This window comes from Dipodascopsis tothii, assembly GCF_038497935.1.
Source record: "Dipodascopsis tothii strain CBS 759.85 unplaced genomic scaffold V1510scaffold_20, whole genome shotgun sequence".
Taxonomy (NCBI): Eukaryota; Fungi; Ascomycota; class Lipomycetes; order Lipomycetales; family Lipomycetaceae; genus Neoaidaea; species Neoaidaea tothii.
The window spans coordinates 1-22,246 of NW_027118004.1; the positions used below are offsets into that span (position 1 = coordinate 1).

Here is a 22,246-nt window from a genome sequence, read left to right on the forward strand (position 1 = left end):
CCCCGGGGGGGCGGGGCCGGCGCGCCCCCCCCCCGCCGCCCCCCCCGCCCCGGCCGCCCCCGCCGGAGGCGCGTTGCACCGCCCCTGGCGAGCCTCCGGCGGCGACTCCGTCGGGGGTGCGCCCTGCGGGCGGCCTGTCTGGGCGGCGTGACCGCGCCGCACGGCGTGCGGCTCAGCGCCGCACGAGCCGCACGAGCCGCACGAGCCGCACCGCCCAGTCGCACCACCGAGCCGCACGAACCGGGCCAACCGGGCACGCTCGTCGACCGCGCCCCGGCGCCCGTCCGCCCGCCTGCTGCCCCTCCGCGTCCGTAGACCCCTCCGCGCCGCCGCGCGCCGCGCCGTCTGCGCCCGCACTCACCTTCGCGCGCAAAGTCGTCCGCCTGCAGCTGGTTGTTGACCGAGTCCACGCCCAGCCCATTCGTCAGCAGCAGCAGCAGCGACATGCCCTTCGTCGCCAGATCCACGCCCTTGGGCTTGGTCACGTACACGCGCGCGCCCGTCGTCTCCAGTTTCAGCAGCTCGCCCGCCGGCGGCGTCTCGCGCTCGATGCCGTCCGATCGCGACGCAAAGCTCTCGTCCTCGTCCAGGCCGAACTCGTCCTCGTCGGACGACTCGGCCAGGAAGATTGTGTCATTGAGGTCGTCCAGCGGCTCATTGTTCGTGTACGGCACGTAGTCCTCGCGTCCCTTGAACATGGCGGCGGTCGGTCGGTGCCCGGTTGTAGCCCGCTGCGCTGGCGCCCGCGGCCGCGTGTCGCGTTCGGTTCTGCCGAGCGTCTGCTGCGTTCCTTGTGGCGTCTGCCGGTGCGCCTGTTCGACCACGATTCGAGCTGTGCCAGCTGTGATGTCGGCGATGCGCGGAGGCCGCGTGCGCTGCGGCCGCTTACCCGGCCATCACCGAGGCCCCCTGAGCGCGCCGTCACAACCGCACCGAGCCCGGCAGACCCCTGCGGCAGACAGGTAAGCCCGGGCGGCCCGCCGCCGCGGCCGCCGTCGCGTCCGGCCCGCTGACCGCAGATCCGGCCCCCACCGCCGACCCCGCACGCGACCCAGCACGCGCCATGGCCGCGCCTGAGCCCATCATGCATCGCAACCGGTCGCGGTCGATCTCCAAGCGGCACACCCGGCGGCACTCGACCATCGTCGTGCCGCCGCCGGCGGGCCTGGCCGCGGCCGCGGCGGCCGCGCCCGACACGGCGACGCCGCTGCTGGTCTCGTCCGCCCGCGGCGTGACCGTGCTGATCGGCCTCCAGGTCTTCTCGAAGCTGCTGACCTTCACGCTCAACCAGGCGCTGCTGCGCTTCATCAGCCCGGACCTGTTCGGGCTCTCGACCCAGCTCGAGTTCCTCGCGCTCTCGGTCCTGTTCTTCTCGCGCGAGGCCGTGCGGCTGTCGCTGCAGAAGCAGACGACCCACGCGCGCCCGGACGTCTACCGCATCGAGGGCGGCGTCGTCGAGGGCACGGTCTCGGGCGTGGCCCAGTCCGTCGTCAACATCGGGTACGTGCCGATCCTGCTCGGCGTGCCGTTCGCGTACGCCGGCTGCATGTGGTACGCGGTGCGGGCGGCGGACGAGGCCCGCGCGGTGCCCTACTTCCGCTCGGCCGTGATGCTCTACGGCGTCGCCGCCGTCGTCGAGCTGCTGTCCGAGCCCATGTTCGCGCTGGCCCAGTACCGGCTGCAGTACCGGCTGCGCGCGATCTGCGAGTCGGCCGCGGTGGCCGTGCGCTGCGTGGTCACGTTTCTGCTGACCGTCTCTGGCGGCCGCGCCGCGCAGATCCTGCCCTTCGCCGTCGGCCAGCTGGCCTACGCGGCCGTGCTGACCGGCGCCTACGCGTGCCTGGTCTGGGAGTCGACGCGCGGCCGCGAGAACGGCGTGTTCCCCAAGCGCATCTGGCGCGACGAGATCTCGTCGTCGCCCTGGTTCTACTTCCACCGCCCGACGCTGCGCCTGGCCTCGACCGTGTGGGTGCAGTCCATCTTCAAGCACTACCTGACCGAGGGCGACAAGGTCCTGGCGTCGTACTTCAGCACCGTCGCCGAGCAGGGCGTGTACGCGCTCTCGGGCAACTACGGCTCGCTCCTGGCCCGCACCTTCTTCTTCCCGATCGAGGAGGCCTCGCGCGCGCTGTTCTCGAAGCTGCTCGCGCCGCCGCTGACTGCCGACAACCTGGTCTCGTCCAGCGACACGCTGACGGCGATGGTGCGCGTGTACGCGTACCTGGGCATGGTCGTGGTCACCGTGGGCCCGCCGGCGGCGCCGTTTCTGCTGCGCGTGGTCGCGGGCTCGGCGTGGTCGGCCACGGCGTCGTCCGCGCCGGCCGTGCTGCGCGCGTACGCGTACTACGTGCCGCTGCTGGCCCTCAACGGCGTGCTCGAGGCGTTTGTGCAGTCCGTGTCGACAACGGCGGCCGAGCTGACCGAGCAGAGCACGTACATGCTCGTGTTTTCGGTGATCTTTGCGCTGTGCGGCTACGTCTTCATGAAGCTGCTGCGCTTTGGCGCGCAGGGCCTGGTCCTGGCCAACATGGTCAACATGACCATCCGCATCGGCGCGTCGCTCGTGTGGATCCGCCGGTACTATGCCGCGCACGCGGGCGTGCTGACCGAGCCGCGCGTGCCGCTGTCGGCGTCGGTGTCGCCGCTGTCGGCGAGCACGATCGACGAGAAGCTCGACAGCCTCAGCGAGAGCCTCGGGCCGCTCAGCGAAAAGACCGGGGGGTACGACGGCGACGTGCTCAACCCGATCGTGCGGCCGGCCGTGCCGGCGGCGTCGCCGGCCGTGTCGCCGGTCTCGCCCGACGACGGCGACGGCGACACGCTCGACAGCGTGACCGACTCGAGCATCAACGACAGCATGGACTACGGGGCGGACGAGCGCCGGCGGCAGACGGTGCTGTTCCCGCTCGCGCGGCGCGACGCGCGGCCGTCGGCCAAGGTCGCCGTGGCCGCGGCGGCCGGGCTGGCCGCGACGCGCACGATCGGCGCCGTGACCAGCTGGACCGAGCTGGCGGCCGTGGCCGCAGTCGGCGCCGCGCTCGTCGGCGTCATCGCCTTCGACGAGCGCGCGCTCATCCGGCGGGCTGTGGCCGTGGTCCTGCCCGCGCGGGCAAAAACAGAGTAGTGTAGATATCAACAACAATTCTCATTATGACTTTTATCACAAACTACCAGAGCCCAATCTAGTTGGCCTCAGTGGCACCGACGTAGTCGGGGAACTGCTTGAAGACCTCCTCGATGGCGCCCTTCTTCTTGAGGAACTTGACGTAAGCACCGTCAACCTTGACCTCGCCACGCTGGCGCTTGGCGACGTAGTCGTCACGGTCCAGGTCGGTGAAACCCCACTTCTTCGAGATGATGATCTTCTGCTGGCCAGGGAACTTGTAACGCGAACGGCGCAGAGCCTCGATGGCAACGGCCTTGTTGACGTCCTTGCAACGGACCGACATGATGACCTGGCCGATGTTGACACGGGCAACGGTGCCCTGGGGCTTACCCCAAGCGTTACGCATACCGGTCTGCAGACGATCGGCACCGGCGCACGAAAGCATCTTGTTGATACGCAGAACGTGGAACGGGTGGACACGGACTCTCAGGTGGAACGAGTCACGGCCGGACGTCTTGGTGAAGTACTTGTTGGCGCAGATACGGGCGGCCTCGAGAGCCTCCGACGAGAGCTGCTCGTACTCGTTCGAGACGAGGTGGACGCACAGCGGGAACTCGTCGACACCGGCACGCTTGCGACCGAGGTCGTAGATGCGGATCTTAGCGTCCGGCACACCACGGTTGTAGCGCGACTTGGGGAACGGCTGTCTGTCAGCACGGCGCCGGGCGCCGACATACCTTGTTCTTGCAGTAGCGGTAGCATCTAGCGGGACGACGGGCCATTTTTTCTGATTTCCGGGGTGTGAGCAATGGAGAGTGCGAACCTGGTCGGAGCAGAAGAGTATGTGCGGTTTGTATAAAGAGAGTGGATGGGTGGCGTGGGAGCTGGGACTGCTTTTTTGATTTGTAAGTAGGGTTCGAGCACCTTCTAGGGTTTGGCGCCGCGATTTGTCAGCGCGAGGCCCCCGGCGGGTAACCCCGCGGACGTACCTCCGGCGGGTAACAGATGGACCGGGTAATTAGGCCGCCCGGGTAAGCGTGCGCGTCGCGCCGCAGCGGCGTCGGCCCGGTATTTCGAGAATCCGTCCGGCACGCGGCCGCTGCATCGCCCGCGCGCCCATGCACAGCCCGCCCTCGTCCACCAATCGCCGCGGGCGTACGCCCCCCAGGCTTCCATGCATAATAGCGCCCGCGGCCAATGACGTCGCTAGCGGCCGCGGCTCCCCGCCCGAGCCGACACATCCGAGCTATTGTACGCTCGCCACAATCGCTTTGTGCCCTATCGCGGACAATACGTCCGGCGGCCGCTAGCCACCTGGCCACTTAACAATGCCCCGCACAGCAGGTCTCGGCTTGCACGGCAGCGTGAATCGCCGCGGCCCTGGCGGCGGAGATTGCATTATTCCGCCCGCGCGGGCAGCACGCTGCCCAGCCGTGCGGGTCGTCGGTGCTGGCGTGTATTGTCCTGCATTCCTGCATCGCGGTCTTGTGCGGCCGTTCGCTGGCCTACGCGATATTACAAATTCTGACAAACACGTCAGAGATCAGGGCTACCCCGTAGCGCGCAGCCGTCCGCCAGGCCACGCCAGACACGCCACGCACGCCAGAGCACGCGTAAGCTGTCTGGTGTCGCGGCGCAGCCGTCCGTAACAGCCACCCGCTGTGGCGCAGAGGCCAGCTGGAGCCGGGGAAGCGGCGTCCTGGGCCGCCGTAACACCGACGCCGGCGAAATCCACGCACGCACACAGCCTACGCCAAGCGGCCAAAGGCCGCCAAAGGCCGCTGTAGCGCACCAGCGGCCGCCCCAAGGCTCTCGGACCGCCAGACGCCCAGGGTCCCACGACGTCCGTCCGCCGGGATCAGGTCCGACTGTGTGCGTGGTCGCCGCCAACCAGCCGCGCTTCCGAAAGTCGCCGGCGCTACCAGGCGGTGGCCCCCACGGCAGGCTCAGTCCACGGGGCTCCAGGCGCCGCGCAACCCGTGAGACGTCGTGCCGTTGTGGGTATGGCGTGCTCTGGGTGTCGTGGCCGCCGGCCAGCGATGCCGCAACAGGTTAGCCTCCAGCTTACGAGTGCTGCAGACCTAGTCCGGTGGCTCATGGCCTTGTTCAATTAACGCCGACGTCAGGGCGCTATTGTCTACTGATCTGCCGCGGGTCGTGTCGCGGCTGGCGGCGGGTCGTACCCACCGGCCGCGGCTGGAGGGCGCATCGACCCCGGCCAACGGCGGCCGGGCGGCGGCGGCCGCTGCCAGACCCCGCGCTCCCGCGCCGCGCGCCGCCGGCCGTCCTGGCGTCGGCGGCGGCTGCCCGGCCCTGCGACCGGCAGGCGCGGACTTGTGGTGGTGGCGGCACCGTCGTCGGGCCCGGAACATACGTGAGCCGAGGCGCGGAAGTGGGCGGAACGGGCGGCTAGCGGTTTCCCAAAGGGGTCATACGTAGGTCTGAGCGCTCGTGCAGACAATAGCGCCGTCCCACACTGCCTCAGCCGTGCCTCACGGCGTCTGCGAACAGGCCGCTGGCAGCGGCCGCGGCCACGGCCACGCTGCGCGGCCGGGCGGAGCAGCCAGACCGGGCGGCCGCCGCCGATCGCCCGTACGCGCGCGCCGCCGCCGGCACCGCGGGACCACGGGACCTGACCCCGGTCGCCGTACGTCGGCGGCTGACCCTGGATCCAGCGCGCCGGCACCGCAGCCGCTCCAACGCGCCGGGCCAGAAAGCAGTCACGTAGCAGCGCCGGCCGCACGCACCGTCCACAGACCGGCAGGGGGCTGCCACGCCAGAGCCTAGCGATCCGTGTCCGGGCGCGGCGGCGCCGGCAGCCACGGCAGCGCGGCATCCCCGGCCGCGGACACAGCGACGGTCGGCGGCGGCGGCAGGGCAAGGCGGAGCCTAGCGCGCTATTGTCTTGTTTGGGACCGCTAGCGTTTTGTCAGCCAAAACTTTCGGTATTGTACGGCTGGGGCCGTAGTCCGAGCAGCCGCGACCCGCCGTCGGCCGCGCCGGCAACGACAGCGCGCGCGCGTGCGCGGCCGTGCGCGCGTGTGCGGCGGGCGGGCATGGCTGGCGACGCGGCGGTGCTGCGCCGGTGGCCGTGGCCGTGCCGGCGCGGCCGGCAGGCTAGCGGGCGTAGCAGCAGGCACCGGGGCGGACTTAGGCGGCTCGGCTCGGTCGGCGTATATATTGCGCGGGGCGGCCACAGGCGGGCGGTGCGCAGGCGACATGACCGGCACGCCGAGCATGAGCAGGCTGCAATTGCCGCCGGTACGAGGCCCCCCCCGAGTGCGCTGACAGCAGATGGACCCCGGGTTCGACTACGACGGGCGGGCGCCCGGCGGCGGGCGGTCGTACGGCTACGGGTACGGCCCGCCGTCGCCGTCGCCGTCGACGTCGCCGCCGCTGGCCGGCATGGCGGACGACGACGCCGGCTCGGACGAGGGCTGCGCGCCCAAGCTGTGCCTGTGTCCGCAGGCCGCGCGGGTGCCGCGGCCGCGAAACGGTGCGTCGCCGGCGCGTTGGAGCTAACGGCAGCGTTCATTCTGTACCGCCAGCACCGCCACGCGACCGTGGTGGCTGAGAACCCCGGCAAGACCAACCCAGAGATCTCGAAGATCATCGGCGAGCAGTGGCGGCAGCTGTCGGTGGACGACAAGGCCGTGTGGCAGAAGCTGGGCGACGAGGAGAAACGGACGCATCTCGAACGGTTCCCGAACTACCGGTACCAGCCGCGGCGGAACCACCGCCGCGGCGATCCGGCGGCGGCGCCGACGGTGTGCCCGCGGTGCCGCGGGCACGCGCCGGCGCGGGGCGCGCCGGTGTCGCCGGCGGCGCGGCCCCGCGACGAGCCGCTGCCCGGCGTGGCCGCGCTGGCCGCGGCGCCGCCGCTGGGCTCGCCCGCGTTTCCGCCGATGCTGCCGCCGGTGCGGGGCGAGTGGCTGCGCGAGCCGATGCGGGATCCGCTGCGTGACGTCCTGCGCGAGCCCCTGCGCGAGCCCCGCCGCGAGCCCCTCCTCGAACCCCTCCGCGAGCCGCTGCGCGAGCGGCGCGAGTCGCTGCGCGAGCCCCGCGACGGCGTCCTGCTGCCGCCACTGCAGATCCGCAAGGACGACGCGGCCCAGGGCGTCGAGGCCCTGCTGAGCCTGAGCCACGTCGACGGCGGCAACAAGCGCCAGCGCGGCGACCAGCCCGACGGCGGCGTGCTGCCCCGGGTCGACCAGATCCGGCTGGACTCGTCCGAGCCGGACGTGGCGCCGCTGATGGCCGCGCTCGAGCTGGTGGCCGAGTTTGCGCGGCCGCTGGCGCGGCCGGGGCCGCGCGGCGCGGTCATCGCCGTCGACGGCCACCCCGCCGTGGTCGACCACGTCCTGCGCGAGCTCGTCCGGCGCATCGGGTCGCTGTCGACCGTGCGCACCCGCGCCGAGAGCCCGCCCGTGCCGGCCGGCCCCGACGCGTTCGCGCTCGACCGGCTCGAGGAGGCCGTGCACGTCCACCGGGCCATGGGCCAGGTCTCGGCGCTGGTCCGCGGCGGCACGTCCGTGCTGCTCAACCGCTACGTGTTCTCGCTGGCGTCGGACGCGCTGTCGTCGTCGGTCAGCGCGCTGTCGTCGCTCGTCGGCTACGGCCGGTCGCCCGAGATCAAGTCCGAGCCGGTGTCGCCGCAGGCCCGCGCCCGCAGCGCCTCCACCGGCGCCCTCCTCGTCCGCAAACGCAAGGGCCCGCCCGTCGACCCCTGGTACTGGACCGCGAGCCTCTACCGGGGCGTCATCGCGCCCGACCTCGTGATCTCGTTCTGCGCCCAGCTCAAGGACTCGATCTGCCGCACGCTCTCGTCCGGCGAAAAGGTCCTGCTCGTGCCGGGCGTCGAGGCCATCAACACCATCGAGACGGCCGTGCGCACCGTCATCAGCGAGATCCGCCGCGGCTAGCGCGGCGGCTCGCTCCGTCCGGACCCAGTCCGCCGCTCCGGCGGCCCGGCCACACAGCGGGCGCGCACGCCCGGCCGGGGACTTGTACTTAACGTCGGCGTTCTTGTCTTTAAACCCATGTATTCGTATCCCTCTATCTGCGCAGGAACTTGCCCAGCAGCACCGCCACAATGATCACAATCAGCAGCACGATCACGCCCACGGTGATGATGCGGTTCGTCGCCAGCCGCCGCGCCATGCCGCGCAGCGTGCGGATGCTCTTGTCGACGTGCGTGTCGGCCTCCATCAGCACGTTGCGCGAGTTCTCGATCTGCTCGCGCTGGCCGCGCAGGTCCGTCAGAATGCTGGCGCCCAGGGCCTCGGTCTCGTTCGCCAGCCGCTGCGACTCACGCAGCCGCTGCGACGACGCATCCAGACGGTCCGTGCCGCTGAGCAGGTGTTGCCGCTGCTCGCGCGCGAGGTCGCCGTCGCCGACGGGCGTGGTCACCTTGCTGCCACTGTTCAGGCGCGATCCCAGGAGTGCTTCGCGGCTCGTGTCGGCCATTCTGATGTCTGGTGTGAGGGTCCGTTCGAGCCGGCGGAGCTGATAAGCCGCGGCCGGTCTGGGTCGCCACGCACGTGATGTCACGTGTCCGGACAACGCCGCGGTCACGAGACCCCGCCGTCACGTGCGCTCCCACACCACCATGCACCCGTCCGCCGGCGCCCCGACGCGCCTGCCCGCGGCTGCCGGCGTGGCTGCGGCCTCTGCTGGCGGCCGGGCTCTGTGTGCGGATGGTGCGGCCGCTCGGGCTGCGCCGGACGGCGCGCCGGCCGCGCAGGAGCGGCCTGAGCAGCCGTCGGCGGCCGCAACCGCTGCCGTCGTCGCGGACCCCGCCGCGGTCGCCGCCGACCCCGCCGCGGGCGCGGTCGCCTCCGCCAGCCCCTCGCCGTCTGTCTCCGCTGCCGGATCAGCCGACGCAAACGAGTTTCGCCCCCTGTACAAGGTCTACAGGCACATGTCGCCGGCCGCCTTTGCCGAGCACTGCGCGGCGCCGACACCGGCCATGCGGCTCTTTGACGCGGCCAGCGCCGGCGCGTACGCGGCCGCCTTTCCCGGGGACGTGGCCGAGACCGTCCTCGACGCAGCCGCCGTTGCCGACGTGTTTGCGGACTTTGTCGCCGGCTCGTGTGCGCAAATGCCGCCTGATCCGACGCCGACCACGCCCAAACTGTTCACGTTTCAGTCTGCTCCCGGCCTGCGGCTCTACTCTGGACTCGTTCCGGCTGCCGTCCAGCAGCAGCTGGTGCTCAACGTGGTCGAGGAGTACCTGCCGCCGCCGCAGCACCGCACCAACGTGCATCCTTTGTACGACCTTCCGGCGCCGTTCCACCTCTTCGGCTCTTCCGAAACCACCGAGATCGTACCCAACCCGTCGCCGCCGCCCGGGTTCGTGCCGCCGGCCCGGCCGGCATCGCTTGGCTCGTTCCAGGACCGCCGGCTCCGCTGGGTCACCCTGGGCGGCCAGTACGACTGGACCGCCAAAGTCTACCCGTCCTTCGACCGCGCGTCGCCGGCCTTCCCGGCCTTCCCGCCGAACCTGGCCGCCCTGCTGGCCGCGCTCTTCGACATCTCGCCCGACGCATCCATCGTCAACTTCTACTCGCCCGGCGACACGCTCTCGGCCCACCAGGACGTCGCCGAGCGGTCCGCCGCCGACCTGGTCTCGGTCTCCCTAGGCTGTGAGGCCGTCTTTCTCTGCGGCCCGACCCGCGACGTGCCCCCGCTCCAGCTGCGGGTACGATCTGGCGACGTCATTGTCATGGCCGGACAGTCCCGATTCGCGTACCACGGCGTTCCAAAGGTCTGGGCCGGCTCCTGTCCTCCGCATCTTTCCGGCGCCGACTTTGCCGCCGCCGCCGACGCCCGCTCGCCCGCCGCCGTCTACGGCTTTGCTCCGCCCACCCGGCACGGCCGCGACCGCTACGCGTCCTGGATCGCCGGCAAGCGCATCAACCTCAATGTCCGCCAGATGCTCTAGGGCTGCGTCGGCGCACCAGCTGCATTTACCGTGTACTAGCAAGAATCTCTGCATCAAAGCATTATACATAAGCGACTAAACATATACCCAGGCCCATCTCAGATGGTGCCGGTCTCATAACTGCCTCGGCCCGCCGCCGCGCGGTCCCCAATCGGCCGCGGCCGCCGCGGCGGCCAAAGATGACTCGCATAACAAAACCGATAATCAAAGAAAACAAACTGTTCAACTAGTAATTCAAAACTTTTCCCAAGCTTCCCGCGGATCTAGTTGACCTCCTTCATCGCGCCGGCCTTGTCGAGCGAGTTGCGCCGGTTTTTGCCGACACCGTAGGCCTTGCCGGCCGGCATCTGCTGCGAGTTCATGATCGACATCATCTCCAGCGACGCGCCCTCGCCGTCAAAGTATGGCAGCCCTGGCTGCCCGCCGATGTACTGCACCATGTTGTGCGGGTAGCCGTACGACCCGTTCGGCGACGGGTACGACGTCACTCCGTACGACATGGGATAGTACATGTGTCCCTCGAACCCGTACGGGTAGTTCTGCGCCTGCTGCCGCAGAGACACGCCCGCGTGCTGGCTCGGCGACACCGCCATCCCCGCCGGCCGCTGGTTCTGCATCGTCGGCGAGCCTTTGCCGTGCACGGCCGGCGCCGCCTGCGCCTGCATCTGGGCTGCCTGCTGCGCCTGTTGTGCCTGCTGCTGCGACGCCTGTGCCTGCGCCGCCTGCTTCTGCTTCTGCTTCATCTGCTTGTGCGACAGGTTCTCGTTGCTCGTCTGCGGCTGCAGCGGCGTCACCTGCGGCGACGGCGCGCCGCTCGCCATCTGGTGGCCCATGTTTACCTGCCCGTTCTGGTGGTGCGCGGCACCGGGATGTTCTCCGCTGTGCGGCTGCTGCACGTAGAAGCACGGGTACTGCGGAATCGACATGTGTACCGGAAAGTAGTTGTACGGCTTGTTCTCCATGTACGCGCCGTTCACGGGCAGACCTGTCTGGTTCAGGTACGACGACACCGTGTCCACTGCGCCCGGCGACTGCGACACCATCATCGAGTTGTACGCGTACATCGCGTCCTGCGACATGGGGTACACCGATGGCGTGCCTGCCTCTGTAAGCGACTGTCCCCAGTCGGTCTCAAAGCCGCACATACCCAAAGAAGGCGACAATATGTAGTTGGACGGATAGCCGTTAGGCAACATCACACACGAAACAGACAAGTTCTGTGCCGTCAGTTTGGCTCGCTCCTGGCGACCTGCGCCCACTTACCTCCATGCGGCCGTGCTCTGAAATCGGCGGAACGACCGAGGTCAGCAACTTGCCCATCGATCCGGACTTTGCAGACTTACGATACAGAGCCGACTGGTCGCTGTGCATTCCGCCTCCTCCTCGGCCATACGATCCTTGCGACGAGTTCAATGGCTGAAGTGACTGGATACTGCTGATCTCCGACGGCTTCGGTGCCGGCGCGAGGCGGACGTTCGTCGGAATCTTGTTCATGTTACCGTAGCAGATGTAAATTCGTCTGTCCAGGAACTGCGTCTTGTTCTCTCTGTCAGCCCCGACCGGCGGCTCACTCGTACCTCTCTCGCAAGCGCTATCCGGGCCTCCTCCATGCCCGCAAATCGGATCGTTGCCGCTCCTGAGTCCATGCCGCTCCCGTGCATGTCTGATGGCTGCTGGCGGAGTATCTCAATGTCCAGGATGGTGCCATACTTTGAGAAACGTTCCTCAAGCTGCGACTTGGTCACCCGACACAAGTCAATGCCCCGGATATACAGCGTCGGATTGTCGGCCGACACGGGAATCCGGGGGTCTGGGTTCTGCACATACAGAATCTGATAGTTCTAGCCGCCGTTAGCCAGGAACACGCTTGCAGAGCCATGCAGTGAAACCGCATTAGTGGCAGCGCCCCAAAACTGTGCTACATACCGTGTTCGATCTAAGCTCCTAGCCGAGTCGTTAGCAACCATCGTGCGCGTCACTTGAAAACTCTAAAGAGACCACATACCAAATACGCGCTGATCGCGTCCTCACGGTATTCGAATTTAGCGCACCAGCCATGCAGCACGTTGCGGCCGTGCGTAATTGTCGAAAATATGAGCATCTCGAGCTGGCCGTACTTCTGGAAAATTCGCTCCGCGTCCTTCGGCTATTAGTGGCTGACTAGCCGTCTGCAACGTACCTCACGCGAGATTAAAGAGTTGGTCGACGACGTCAAAAAGAGCGCGCGATTAACGCGCGCGTGCTCGCATCGAATCGGTCGGTCAAACACCAGCGATCCGCGGCGCTCGCGGAGAGCATCCCGGGCATCCTCGTAGCTCCTCAGCTGCACAAACGCATAGGGACGGTCCGAGCTGTCGCGGTGGGCCGTCACGTCGATGGGGTTCCACTAGAAACGAATAAACATCTGTGCAAGCAAGAGGGGTATATAGAGCAGCGACGGCCGAAGCCTTCAGAGCAAAAGCAAAAAAGCAAACCTTAGCAAAGATTTCCAGGACAGCGTTCCGAAGGTTTTCGAGCGACTGTGCCGAGGGCAAGCTGGCTACAAACAAACAGGCCGAGGGATGCGATCGGCTGACCTCGGTCACGGGAATTGATCTCGACGCCGAATCGTAGTTGCCACCCGAAGGGCCAGACGTCATTGCCGGCGCATCCGACAGCGCCGAGCTTGCCGATCGAGACAGATCGCAGCCGAGCTCCGCTGGGCGGTACTGGGTTCCGGTGAACGGGTCAATCTCCTCGCGGTCGTCGACCATGCGCTGAGACACGTAGGTCCCGTTGCTGGTAACTTGGTCATCACGGGAAAACGAGAATACTGGGTGACGCGTGTCGTCCAGCTTGGACTCATGGTCGCGGTCAGATATAAAGGGCGTCGTGCCCGGGGTCGAACTCATTTCGGACGTACCGCTCTGACGCGACGACGGCGTCGAGAACGTGTTGGACGTGTACTGACCAGAGGTCACGTTGGACAGATCAGAAATAGAGTCTTCAGGAGTGCATGCAGTGGTATTGCCGGCGTCGTCCAGAGCAAGATCAGAGGTGTCCGAGCCGGCGCAGGTTGAGAGGGTATAACCATCAGAAATAACAGATCCAGTCAGGGAAGTAGTAGTCGTCGAAACAGACGACGCAGATGAGACAGAGATAGTCGACGTGTTAGCCCCGGCCGTACCGGACAGAACGGTAGACTCGGTGGCGGAGCCGTCTTGAGGTGCGGCTGCAGTCACTGCTGCAGTCTGGTCGAGGTATATACTGGTCGACGCCAACAGAGATCGGTCGTCGTCCTGGGGCGCCATTCCAGACGTCTTCGGCACCGCGTATTGGCCCGGACGTCTACACTTGACCCGGTACGTCATATCCTTCTTCTTTCCGGTATTCATCGTTCAATCAAACAAGAAATCAACAAGACGCGAGCCTCCAAACGCTCAATTCACAAAAACAATCTAAATCAAAAACGTGCTAGACAGCGCAGAGCCCTCGTAGCGATCCGCCAAATGCAGAATCTTGTCCAAATTAGAGCAAACTGGTCGATAGCGCGACCGGCAGGTAAATGACGCGCAACAAATGAAAGTGAGATCGAGCGAGCTTAGCAATAGCCACTGGACACACAAAAGCAAACACCACACACGTCGCCACAGAGCAGAAGAGCAGGGGAAATGGGTAGCAGTAGCAGGAAAGAAAATATAATCCAGCAGGCAGGCCAGAGCTACGCAGGAATATATATCTGACCTCGCTTGGTGGGCCTGAGTGTTGCTTGGTAGGTGCTCGTCCTCCTACTACGGATCCCTAGTATGGGGACGTAGAATCAGATAGACTTGTGCGAGGTGACCGCGGACCAAACCTACACCGAGCCAAACGCCTGGCACCAGGCATCGCACATAGTGCCGCCGGGAAGCTCTCGGCGGGCCCCGGGTCGCACATGACCACATCCCCGGCCGACTGCACGCCGCGGGCGTACCTGTGGCCGCCGGTCCGCCGCACGCTTTCTGGGGCCGTGTCCACACCGTCGGTTGCCTGCGTTCGTCCGCTGCCGTGCAACGGCCGCGCAATGCAACACGGTGGACGGGCGAGTCTGTGTGGTAGCGTGCGACCATGATCGCTGGAGTGAGCCGCGATCCCCTCTCGGCGACCTGGCCGTACGCTAACTTTGAAGTGCATGGTCGGCAACCCGCATATAGACATTCTATCGATAGCTTGTTGCTCTTAGTGGAGTAGCCGTATGCTCATTTGAGGCGCTATGCCAAAGACGGCGCGGTCGGACGGGCCTGCGGCTGGACGTAGACCGCGCAGAGCGGAGCGGACGCCGGCGGCTGCACCATTAACGTGTCATGGGAGGGCGCTGCAAGACTAGTGGCCGCCGTGCATGAGTGTGCATGAAGTGCTTTACTTGCGGGCGTGGAGCAGAAGCATGCAGCGCCACTAACGCATGGCTATTGACAGTACGCTGGCCGGGATTATGCAATGTCTTGCTTGATAGCCTGCAGCCGTCCGGCCTAACGGCAGGGGCACGGGCGTCGGCCGGCCGCCTCTCTCCGACCGTGCTCTGCGAAGACAGTCAGGGCACTGCCACTGGCTTGCGTCCGCGTAGGCTTGAGTCTATAGCGGCGCTACGGCGCGTACAGGTTGCTTTGTGTTTGCTTGCTACCTACTTGGGACGTACTATTTTCGGCTTGGCCGCGGTAAAGCAAAATTTCGTGCAGCGGGAAAGCCTAATTTGCGGGCGGGCACCGCGGATCATGGTCTGTCGCGACCGTTGCACAAACCACGCCCGAGACAGTCAGACGACGGCCTGCATAGACCACTAGACGACTGCGATGTAATACGCATCTGACAAGCGACATCCAGACTATGCGCTGAGGCCTTTGGCCGCACCTATGGCCGGCGTTCATATGTAACGTGAAGAGCCAACCTGGGGGGATACACGCGCGGATCGCGCCATTGCACTGGAGCCTGTGACGATTGGCTGTGGGCACCGCCGCCGGCGGATCATTTCTGTAGGACCCTTTTTGCACGCGGCAAGGTTGTCGACGTCCGAATCTGGGCGCTCGACCGGCGGCGCCGAGACCGGAAGCTTGCCCGCACCGCCGGCGACGCCCGTGCCGCCCACGCGCGGTGCCCGTGCCACCGTGATTCCCATTCCTGTCGTGGCCCTTCCGATCCTTCTGCCGTGATCGATGCGCTCCCCTGGGGGCGTGACGGCAGGAGCGGCGATCACTTGCGTCAGTGATCTGGTCGGTGGCGACTTGGGCCTGCTAAACGTCGACAGCGGTTTGTTGTCTAGAGCGACCCGGTCGAGGCGCAGAGATAGCCCTGCCGGGCTGGCCCGGCGGGCAGAGCGGCTGTCTCCACCGAAGACCAGCCGGATGGCAACTTCAGAGCGCGTGGCGCTATCGCCCTCAGCTTTCCCAAGTTGGACGCCAGCTCCTTGGCCGGGGGATAAGTCGCGCGCAGTCCGTTCACGCGGCCGCGCAATCTCGCCAAAGATCCGAGTTACTGGATTACAGGTACTCGATGGTACCTTTTGGGCTAGACCGAGCAATTGTCGTAGGCCATGGCCAGCAGGGTTCGAGTAGGGCACGACCACAGCTGGCCCGACAAAGTGCCGCACGATGTCAATCCCTACGTGCGACCGTGAGTGTGTAAACTCAGCCTGATGTTCCGGGATGGAAGCTGTCTAGCAGTCGAGAGTCCACCCGACCGATTGCATGCTTTGTCTGACCTCCGAACTATACAACGCGCAGGGCTTGGGATCCATTATACCGGTAGCACGGCCGTCTTGGCTGGTTGGGCGTAGCCGCCCGGGCACCCTGATCTGGGGTCTGACAAGGTGGCACGCATTGGGCTAGGCTGAGATAGCGTCCATGCACCGGCAGCCGCGGCAGTGACCCAGCGCGTGTTCGGCGCAACATGGGCGCAGTGAGCACGGGTGGTGGCGGATGGCCAATACACCGGATAACAGTCCGAAATAGCGGTCCCACGGGGAGTGCGGCCCGATAGACCGCCGAAAGCGTGCTCAAGCTCAGCAGGGTTCAAGTCTGACCAGGATCATCGGTCCACGGCCGGCCGCAGAGTCGTGACGGAACGCGGCAGCCACATATCATTAGCTATGAACTCCTCTGAGGCACACTGCATGCATGTGAATTACGTGAGCCGTTGATCGTTGGCTGACTATAACAGTTATGCCGGTTTACGTGCGCAGAGCCGTGCTCTTAAAGTGCAGGCAGGCGCGGCAACGCCCTCGCCGTTAAACGGACAGGACGCGGTGCGGCTTGAGGCACAACGTGCTATTGCTCCCACGCCGGGTAGGTGTGGTTACGTTCACTATGCCGGGTTGGGTAGTATTGGCAAGTGAGTAATTACACCATACACCGCACGGCAGCGCCGATAAAATTTCTTGACTGTACAACCTCGCAGAAAGTAACCACCCTCTCAAAGTTTGCAGATCAGCCATGGCTCTTGTTAGTACCGACATCGACTCGACCCTGCCGTTTGTGGCCCGCGGCAAGGTGCGCGACATCTACGAGGTCGACGACCAGACATTGCTGTTCGTTGCGACTGACCGTATCTCGGCCTACGATGTGGTCATGGAGAACGTAAGTGCGCGCAATTGGTCGGAGCTGCGAGTCTAGCTTGCACTTGGTCTTGTGAACGTAGAGTCAGACCCTGGCATAGGACGCCTACGTGTCCGAGTGACAATACTAACGTCACAGGGCATTCCCGACAAGGGCAAGCTGTTGACGCAGATCTCCAAGTTCTGGTTCGGTCTGTTAAAGGATGTGTGCCCGAACCACCTCAAGTCGACCAGCATCGACTCGCTGCCGGCGTCTGTGCTTGCTCACCGCTCTCAGCTCGACGACCGCAGCATGCTGGTGCAGAAGTACAAGATTCTGCCAATCGAGGCCATTGTGCGCGGTTACATCACTGGCTCGGCCTGGAAGGAATACCAAAAGGAGGGTACGGTTCACGGGATCAAGGTCCGCGAGGGCCTGCGTGAGGCCGAGAAGCTGGATACGCCGCTGTTCACGCCCAGTACCAAGGCCGACCAGGGAGAGCACGGTAATTTGGTGTGCGTAGCACCGGACTGACGACAGACATCAACATTCACCCGTCAGAGGTTCCCAAGATCATCGGCGAGAAATACGCCAAAAGAGTCGAGGAGCTGGCTCTGACGTTGTATTCAAAGGTAACGTTATGCACACTGGCGTTCACTAACAGACGTAGGCTGCTGACTTCGCGGCTGAGCGTGGCATCATTATTGCCGACACCAAGTTTGAGTTCGGCGTTGACGAGGCTGGCGAGGTCGTCCTCGTTGATGAGGTTTTGACCCCGGATTCGTCGCGGTTCTGGCCTGCGGCTGAGTATGAGATCGGCCGTGACCAGACGAGCTACGACAAGCAGTTCCTGCGCAACTGGCTCAGTGCCAACGGCCTGAAGGCTAAGGAGGGCGTCAGCATGCCTGTTGAGGTTGTCGAGCAGACCGCGGCCAAGTACAAGGAGGCTTACGAGATCCTTACCGGCGAAAAGTGGACTCTGTAAACTAGTCGTAGCGAGCATAAACAATGCGATTGATTGACATTGATACACCGTTGGCGATGCACTACGTAACTACACATGCGCAAGCGACAGGGGCTCAGCGCATGGAAGAGAAGAGAATTATAGGTCAAAAACCATTTTTAATTTTTACAACACAAGTGATTGCGTCTCCAAACAAAACGGCTATCAAATTCTGGCGACGGTCGATCCGTCGCCACACGGCGTAAAACAATGCAACAGCGAGTCGATCGCCTCCAAAACATGTTAACCAATTTTTGATATATACTAAGCGTGACTGCGCCCACCGCGAGATCGTATGCCATTGTAACAATAATCCAACAAAAAAACCTCCGAAACGACTTGATGAGGCTCAATTGAATGGAATTGACATATCATTCACACGACAGACTCATTGCGCGCTTATTTGGATCTGGCGCGAACTTTCCGGCGCTTGCGCTTAAGTCTGCGAACTCTCTTCTTTCTCCACTTGGCACGCATCCTTAGCCGTTAGCAGTGCTCCGGATCGAGTCGCGCGACAGAGGGTTTGAACTCACCTGAATAGTACTTAAGAAAAGTGTAAAAAGGATGTGGATGGGAAAGAAAAAAAGTAGAATCGATCCAATCTATATTCTTTTATGAATTGTGCACTCGCTTACTGTTTCGCTTTTCTGACGCGCCGGCGCCTGTGACTGCCCAGTGTGGATAGAAAACCCTAATCAAATATAACCCTGGAAGCCGTTATTGGCGGATTGCGCTGGGTGGCAAGATGGCTTGGGGTTTTGTGGCATAGACGTCATGCCGCTAGGCTCGCGTCCTCGACCTTGCTGATCATCACGTAGCAGTTACGTAACAGCCATGTAGGGCACGTAGGGTCTGCGGACGGTCTGCAGCGGTCCGTATGAGCCGCATGCGGTGCGGCTGACAGGGATCGATGCAGCGGCTGCTGCACGGCGCTTGGAGCGCCGCCACACGGCGCCGAACGCGACTGTAGCCAGCGCATCGCCCTCCGGTAGAGCTTTTGTCACAGTCCAGGCCAAAATCCGGAGGAGCGCAGTCCAGACCCCAGGCACGCGGTGCCAGGCACCGGGGTCAGGCTCAGCGGGCCCAACGCGTGCGCGCGTGCCGTTGCCGGCGGCAGGGTCTACGCTGCCGCACTAGCAACCAGGCATGCTAAATAACCGGGACAAGCGGCAAGCTCCGCAAGATCGCGGCCGAAGCGAGGTCAAAAGCGGGCCTCTGTAGTGCATAACGCGCCAACCCCGGCCGCGGCTGGTAGCTGCGGAACGGGAGCAATTGCTTCCGAAGGGCGGGTCGGCCCGTATGGCGCGCGCATTTGGATTCCCCCAGACGCCTCAGCCACAGCTAAGACCAGAGATCGTACCCGCATCACGCCACTTATACCCGTAGCCCGAGCTCCACGCTACGGACGCATTCTCCAGAACGGTGGAAAGGTGGCCTGACTCTTGCGTAGCACCCGCAAGTGCTACGCTGAGCAGCCGCTGCCAACCCCTTGGGCCCCTCGCCCACCACCACCAATGTCTGGCAATGCATTAGCGCCGGAGGTAATTAACAGGCCCGCCATAGGCCGGCTGCGGGTCGTATCTCGCACGTGACGTGGCGCCAGCAGTGGCGCGTCGGCATCGGCCCACAGTGGCTGAAGCACAGAAACAAACTGAACGCCAGGGTAAGGGATCACGGCTCAGATAGCTATAACTGACTGCACAGACGCCAGGCAATTTTTATCCACCATAGGCTCTCGACTTGACCACGTTCGCGCCACCACAGACCTGCAGGTTTCTGGCATAGCTCGAGACGGAAGGGATATCGAAACATGGGATTGCTAGCGGAGTTGTTTGAGCAGGCTGGCTCGCTGCCGGTGTCGGCGGGGACGCTGCTGTGGCCCGGTCTGCCGGCGCTGTTCGTGTTGGTGGTGGTGTTCAATGCGCTGTCGCAGGTGCTCTTCAAGGACCCGAACCAGCCGCCGATGGTGTTTCACTGGGTGCCGTGGGTGGGATCCGCGGTGACGTACGGCATGGACCCGTACAAGTTCTTCAACACGAACCGCGAGCGCTTTGGCGACGTCTACCAGTTCATGCTGCTCGGCCGCCGGGTTACGGTGTGCCTGGGCCCGAAAGGCAACGACTTTGTGCTCAATGCGAAGCACTCGGCCGTGTCGGCCGAGGACGCGTACCGGCACCTGACCAAGCCGGTGTTTGGCGAGGGCGTCATCTACGACTGCCCGAACGCGCGGCTGATGGAGCAGAAGAAGTTCGCCAAGGGCGCGCTGACGACGGCGTCGTTCCGGCAGTACGTGCCCATCATCGGCGAGGAGATCAGCAAGTTCCTGCTGTCGTCGAGCGAGTTCTACAACGGCGACGCGGCGCGCAAGACGGGCCGGGCCAAGCTGCACAAGTGCATGGCCGTGCTGACGATCTTCACGGCGTCGCGCACGCTGCAGGGCGCCGAGGTGCGCGAAAAGTTCGACGGCTCGTTCGCGGACCTGTACCACGACCTGGACCGCGGCTTCACGCCGCTGCACTTTGTGTTCCCGAACATCCCCATCCCGGCCACGCGGCGCCGCGACGCGGCGCAGAAGAAGATCGCCAAGACGTACATGGACGTGATCAAGGCCCGCCGCCAGCGCGGCGACTACTCGTCGCCGGACACGATCAACGCGTACCTGAAGGATGGCGTGTACAAGGACGGCGTGCGCATGACCGACCGCGAGATCTCGCACCTGTCGATCGGCCTGCTGATGGGCGGCCAGCACACGTCGGCTGCGACGTCGACGTGGGCGCTGCTGCACCTGGCGGCCGACCCGGCGCTGGCGCAGGCCATCTACGACGAGCAGGTGCGCGTGTTTGGCCAGCCGGACGGCTCGCTGGCGGAGCTCACGTACGACGGCCTGCTCGAGTGCAAGGTGCTGTCCAACACCATCCGCGAGACGCTGCGCATCCACCCGCCGCTGCACTCGCTCATGCGCAAGGTCATGAGCGACCTGCCGATCGAGGGCACGCGCTACGTCGTGCCCAAGGGCAACTTCGTGCTGGCCGCACCGGGCGTGCCGATGATCGACGAGGCCTACTTCGCGGACCCGTACGCGTACCGGCCGTCGCGCTGGGACGAGTCGAAGAACATCATCAGCATGGACACGGACGACACGGCCGTCGTGTCCAAGGGCGCCAAGTCGCCGTATCTGCCCTTCGGGGCCGGCCGCCACCGCTGCATCGGCGAGCAGTTTGCCTACGTCCAGCTGAGCACGATCCTGGCTACGTTCGTGCGCACGTTCAAGCTCAAGCTCGCGGACGGCGCCAAGACCGTGCCGCCGCCGGACTACTCGAGCATGGTCACGCTGCCGGGCGACCCGAGCGACGTGTTGTGGGAGCGCCGCTGAGCGCGGCCGAGCCGTGTAAAATACTATATTCTTTCGCTGTAGCCTAGACCGTGAAGATCACGACCTTGCCGTCGACGCCGGTGGACGAGATCTTCGAGACCTTGCCGCCGGCCGACTCGTAGACGCGCAGCGTGGTGATCGTGTTCTGGTGGATCGTGCGCAGCGTCGTCGAGTCCGTGGCCGCCGTGGACGAGCCCTTGAGGTCCATCTGCCGGAACATGTTGAGCGCCGAGGCCTCGGTCGTGACCGACTTGGCCTGCGCCGGGTCGTCGAGCGAGCGCGCGAGCGCCCAGTTGCGCTCGTCGCCCGAGAACACGACCGGGTGGCAGTCGTGGCCGGCGGCCGCGACCGAGCCCTCGTCGAGCCAGACCAGCGAGCAGAACGGCAGCATGTTGGTGTTGACCGTGATCACCGCCGTCGGCGGCTGCTCGGGCGCGGACGGGTACACGACCGTGATCGACGAGTCGTGCGCGACGTACGCCAGCGCGTTGCCCGACGGCGAGAACGCCACGTCGTGGATCCAGCCGCCGGTGTTGTTGATGAACTCGCCGCACAGCGTCTGGAACGGCAGCCGCTCGCCCCAGGCCGTCGGCGACGGCCGCGCGTCCACGCCCTTGATGAACGCCGAGAACACGCGCGCGCACGAGTCCGTCGAGCCGGACGCCAGCAGCACCGAGTTGGGGTGCCACGCCACCGACAGGATCGTCGACCGGATCGGCCGCTTGATGTGCTTGGACACCCACCAGTCGTTCTCCTCCTCAAAGTAGCAGACGGCGATCACGCGGGCGCCCGACCCGACGGCGAACTTCTTCTCGTCGGGCGACCACCGCACGCACGTCGCCGCGCGGTTGATGCGCAGCAGCACCAGCGTCGGCTTCCACCCGCCGCCGGGGAGCGGCTCCCAGACGAGCGCGTTGCGGTCTGCGTCAGCCTGCTCCGGCGGCTACTTACCCTGGGAGCACGTCACGATGCGGCCCGAGTTGGGCGCGACGTCGACCGACGTCACGGTCTTGTCGTGCTCGCGGAGCGTGGTCAGCAGCTGGTAGTCGCGCCCGCGCGTGTCGTAGAGCTCGACGGTGTTGTCGCGGGCAATTGCGACCTTCGACCGGTCCGTGGAGAACGAGTGGTCGGCGATGGGCATGTGCCCGAGCTTGTGGACGTCGGCGTTGGCCATTGTGGGATGGATGCTGGCTGATGGAGGACAGGAGGCCGCTCGACTGTCTGGTGGATGGTGGGCTGGGGCGGAGCGGACACTATCACGATAGCGCCGGTCCCG

The 22,246-nt window shown here is 65.2% G+C and overlaps 11 protein-coding genes across 11 annotated transcripts; 5 read left to right on the top strand and 6 right to left on the bottom strand.

Annotated features, from left to right (window-relative positions):
- Window positions 1–361: 361 nt before the first annotated feature.
- V1510DRAFT_403691 (uncharacterized protein) lies at window positions 362–698 on the bottom strand (the record flags this gene model as incomplete). The annotated part of the gene is made up of 1 exon (XM_066932182.1): window positions 362–698. A coding segment is annotated over one exon (337 nt), but the record flags the coding sequence as incomplete, so codon positions are not given.
- A 138-nt stretch (window positions 699–836) lies between these two features.
- On the top strand, window positions 837–3,164 carry V1510DRAFT_418635 (Rft protein-domain-containing protein). The gene is made up of 2 exons (XM_066934149.1): window positions 837–962; window positions 1,020–3,164. The coding sequence occupies exon 2, from the start codon at window positions 1,064–1,066 to the stop codon at window positions 3,122–3,124; it is 2,061 nt and encodes a 686-aa protein (XP_066788218.1). The 5' UTR covers window positions 837–962; window positions 1,020–1,063; the 3' UTR covers window positions 3,125–3,164.
- On the bottom strand, window positions 3,127–4,221 carry V1510DRAFT_379756 (60S ribosomal protein uL16). Its single transcript, XM_066931626.1, has 3 exons — window positions 4,096–4,221; window positions 3,844–3,999; window positions 3,127–3,809 (listed from the first exon to the last, which is right to left on the bottom strand). Exons 2-3 carry the CDS (start codon window positions 3,886–3,888, stop codon window positions 3,183–3,185), a joined length of 672 nt encoding a protein of 223 aa, XP_066788219.1. The 5' UTR covers window positions 3,889–3,999; window positions 4,096–4,221; the 3' UTR covers window positions 3,127–3,182.
- A 1,940-nt stretch (window positions 4,222–6,161) lies between these two features.
- V1510DRAFT_430796 (uncharacterized protein) lies at window positions 6,162–8,028 on the top strand (the record flags this gene model as incomplete). Its single annotated transcript, XM_066935398.1, has 3 exons — window positions 6,162–6,367; window positions 6,401–6,602; window positions 6,635–8,028. Exons 1-3 carry the CDS (start codon window positions 6,326–6,328, stop codon window positions 8,026–8,028), a joined length of 1,638 nt encoding a protein of 545 aa, XP_066788220.1. The 5' UTR covers window positions 6,162–6,325.
- A 100-nt stretch (window positions 8,029–8,128) lies between these two features.
- Window positions 8,129–8,700, bottom strand: V1510DRAFT_418643 (snare region anchored in the vesicle membrane C-terminus-domain-containing protein). The gene has a single exon (XM_066934150.1). The coding sequence runs from the start codon at window positions 8,570–8,572 to the stop codon at window positions 8,162–8,164; it is 411 nt and encodes a 136-aa protein (XP_066788221.1). The 5' UTR covers window positions 8,573–8,700; the 3' UTR covers window positions 8,129–8,161.
- Window positions 8,701–8,748: 48 nt separating this feature from the next.
- V1510DRAFT_418644 (uncharacterized protein) lies at window positions 8,749–10,298 on the top strand. The gene has a single exon (XM_066934151.1). It carries the CDS (start codon window positions 9,027–9,029, stop codon window positions 10,047–10,049), a length of 1,023 nt encoding a protein of 340 aa, XP_066788222.1. The 5' UTR covers window positions 8,749–9,026; the 3' UTR covers window positions 10,050–10,298.
- V1510DRAFT_418645 (uncharacterized protein) lies at window positions 9,966–11,329 on the bottom strand. Its single transcript, XM_066934152.1, has 2 exons — window positions 11,313–11,329; window positions 9,966–11,266 (listed from the first exon to the last, which is right to left on the bottom strand). The coding sequence occupies exons 1-2, from the start codon at window positions 11,316–11,318 to the stop codon at window positions 10,313–10,315; spliced, it is 960 nt and encodes a 319-aa protein (XP_066788223.1). The 5' UTR covers window positions 11,319–11,329; the 3' UTR covers window positions 9,966–10,312.
- Window positions 11,330–11,443: 114 nt separating this feature from the next.
- On the bottom strand, window positions 11,444–13,626 carry V1510DRAFT_178703 (uncharacterized protein). The gene is made up of 6 exons (XM_066930399.1): window positions 12,524–13,626; window positions 12,229–12,435; window positions 12,055–12,189; window positions 11,976–11,993; window positions 11,627–11,890; window positions 11,444–11,593 (listed from the first exon to the last, which is right to left on the bottom strand). Exons 1-6 carry the CDS (start codon window positions 13,421–13,423, stop codon window positions 11,540–11,542), a joined length of 1,578 nt encoding a protein of 525 aa, XP_066788224.1. The 5' UTR covers window positions 13,424–13,626; the 3' UTR covers window positions 11,444–11,539.
- Window positions 13,627–16,492: 2,866 nt separating this feature from the next.
- Window positions 16,493–17,579, top strand: V1510DRAFT_426494 (SAICAR synthetase; the record flags this gene model as incomplete). The annotated part of the gene is made up of 4 exons (XM_066935163.1): window positions 16,493–16,636; window positions 16,754–17,099; window positions 17,135–17,226; window positions 17,265–17,579. 4 exons carry the CDS (start codon window positions 16,493–16,495, stop codon window positions 17,577–17,579), a joined length of 897 nt encoding a protein of 298 aa, XP_066788225.1.
- Window positions 17,580–19,325: 1,746 nt separating this feature from the next.
- On the top strand, window positions 19,326–21,183 carry V1510DRAFT_418663 (cytochrome P450). The gene has a single exon (XM_066934153.1). It carries the CDS (start codon window positions 19,408–19,410, stop codon window positions 20,968–20,970), a length of 1,563 nt encoding a protein of 520 aa, XP_066788226.1. The 5' UTR covers window positions 19,326–19,407; the 3' UTR covers window positions 20,971–21,183.
- V1510DRAFT_418664 (WD40-repeat-containing domain protein) lies at window positions 20,982–22,205 on the bottom strand. The gene is made up of 2 exons (XM_066934154.1): window positions 21,922–22,205; window positions 20,982–21,891 (listed from the first exon to the last, which is right to left on the bottom strand). The coding sequence occupies exons 1-2, from the start codon at window positions 22,142–22,144 to the stop codon at window positions 21,014–21,016; spliced, it is 1,101 nt and encodes a 366-aa protein (XP_066788227.1). The 5' UTR covers window positions 22,145–22,205; the 3' UTR covers window positions 20,982–21,013.
- Between the last annotated feature and the right edge of the window lie 41 nt (window positions 22,206–22,246).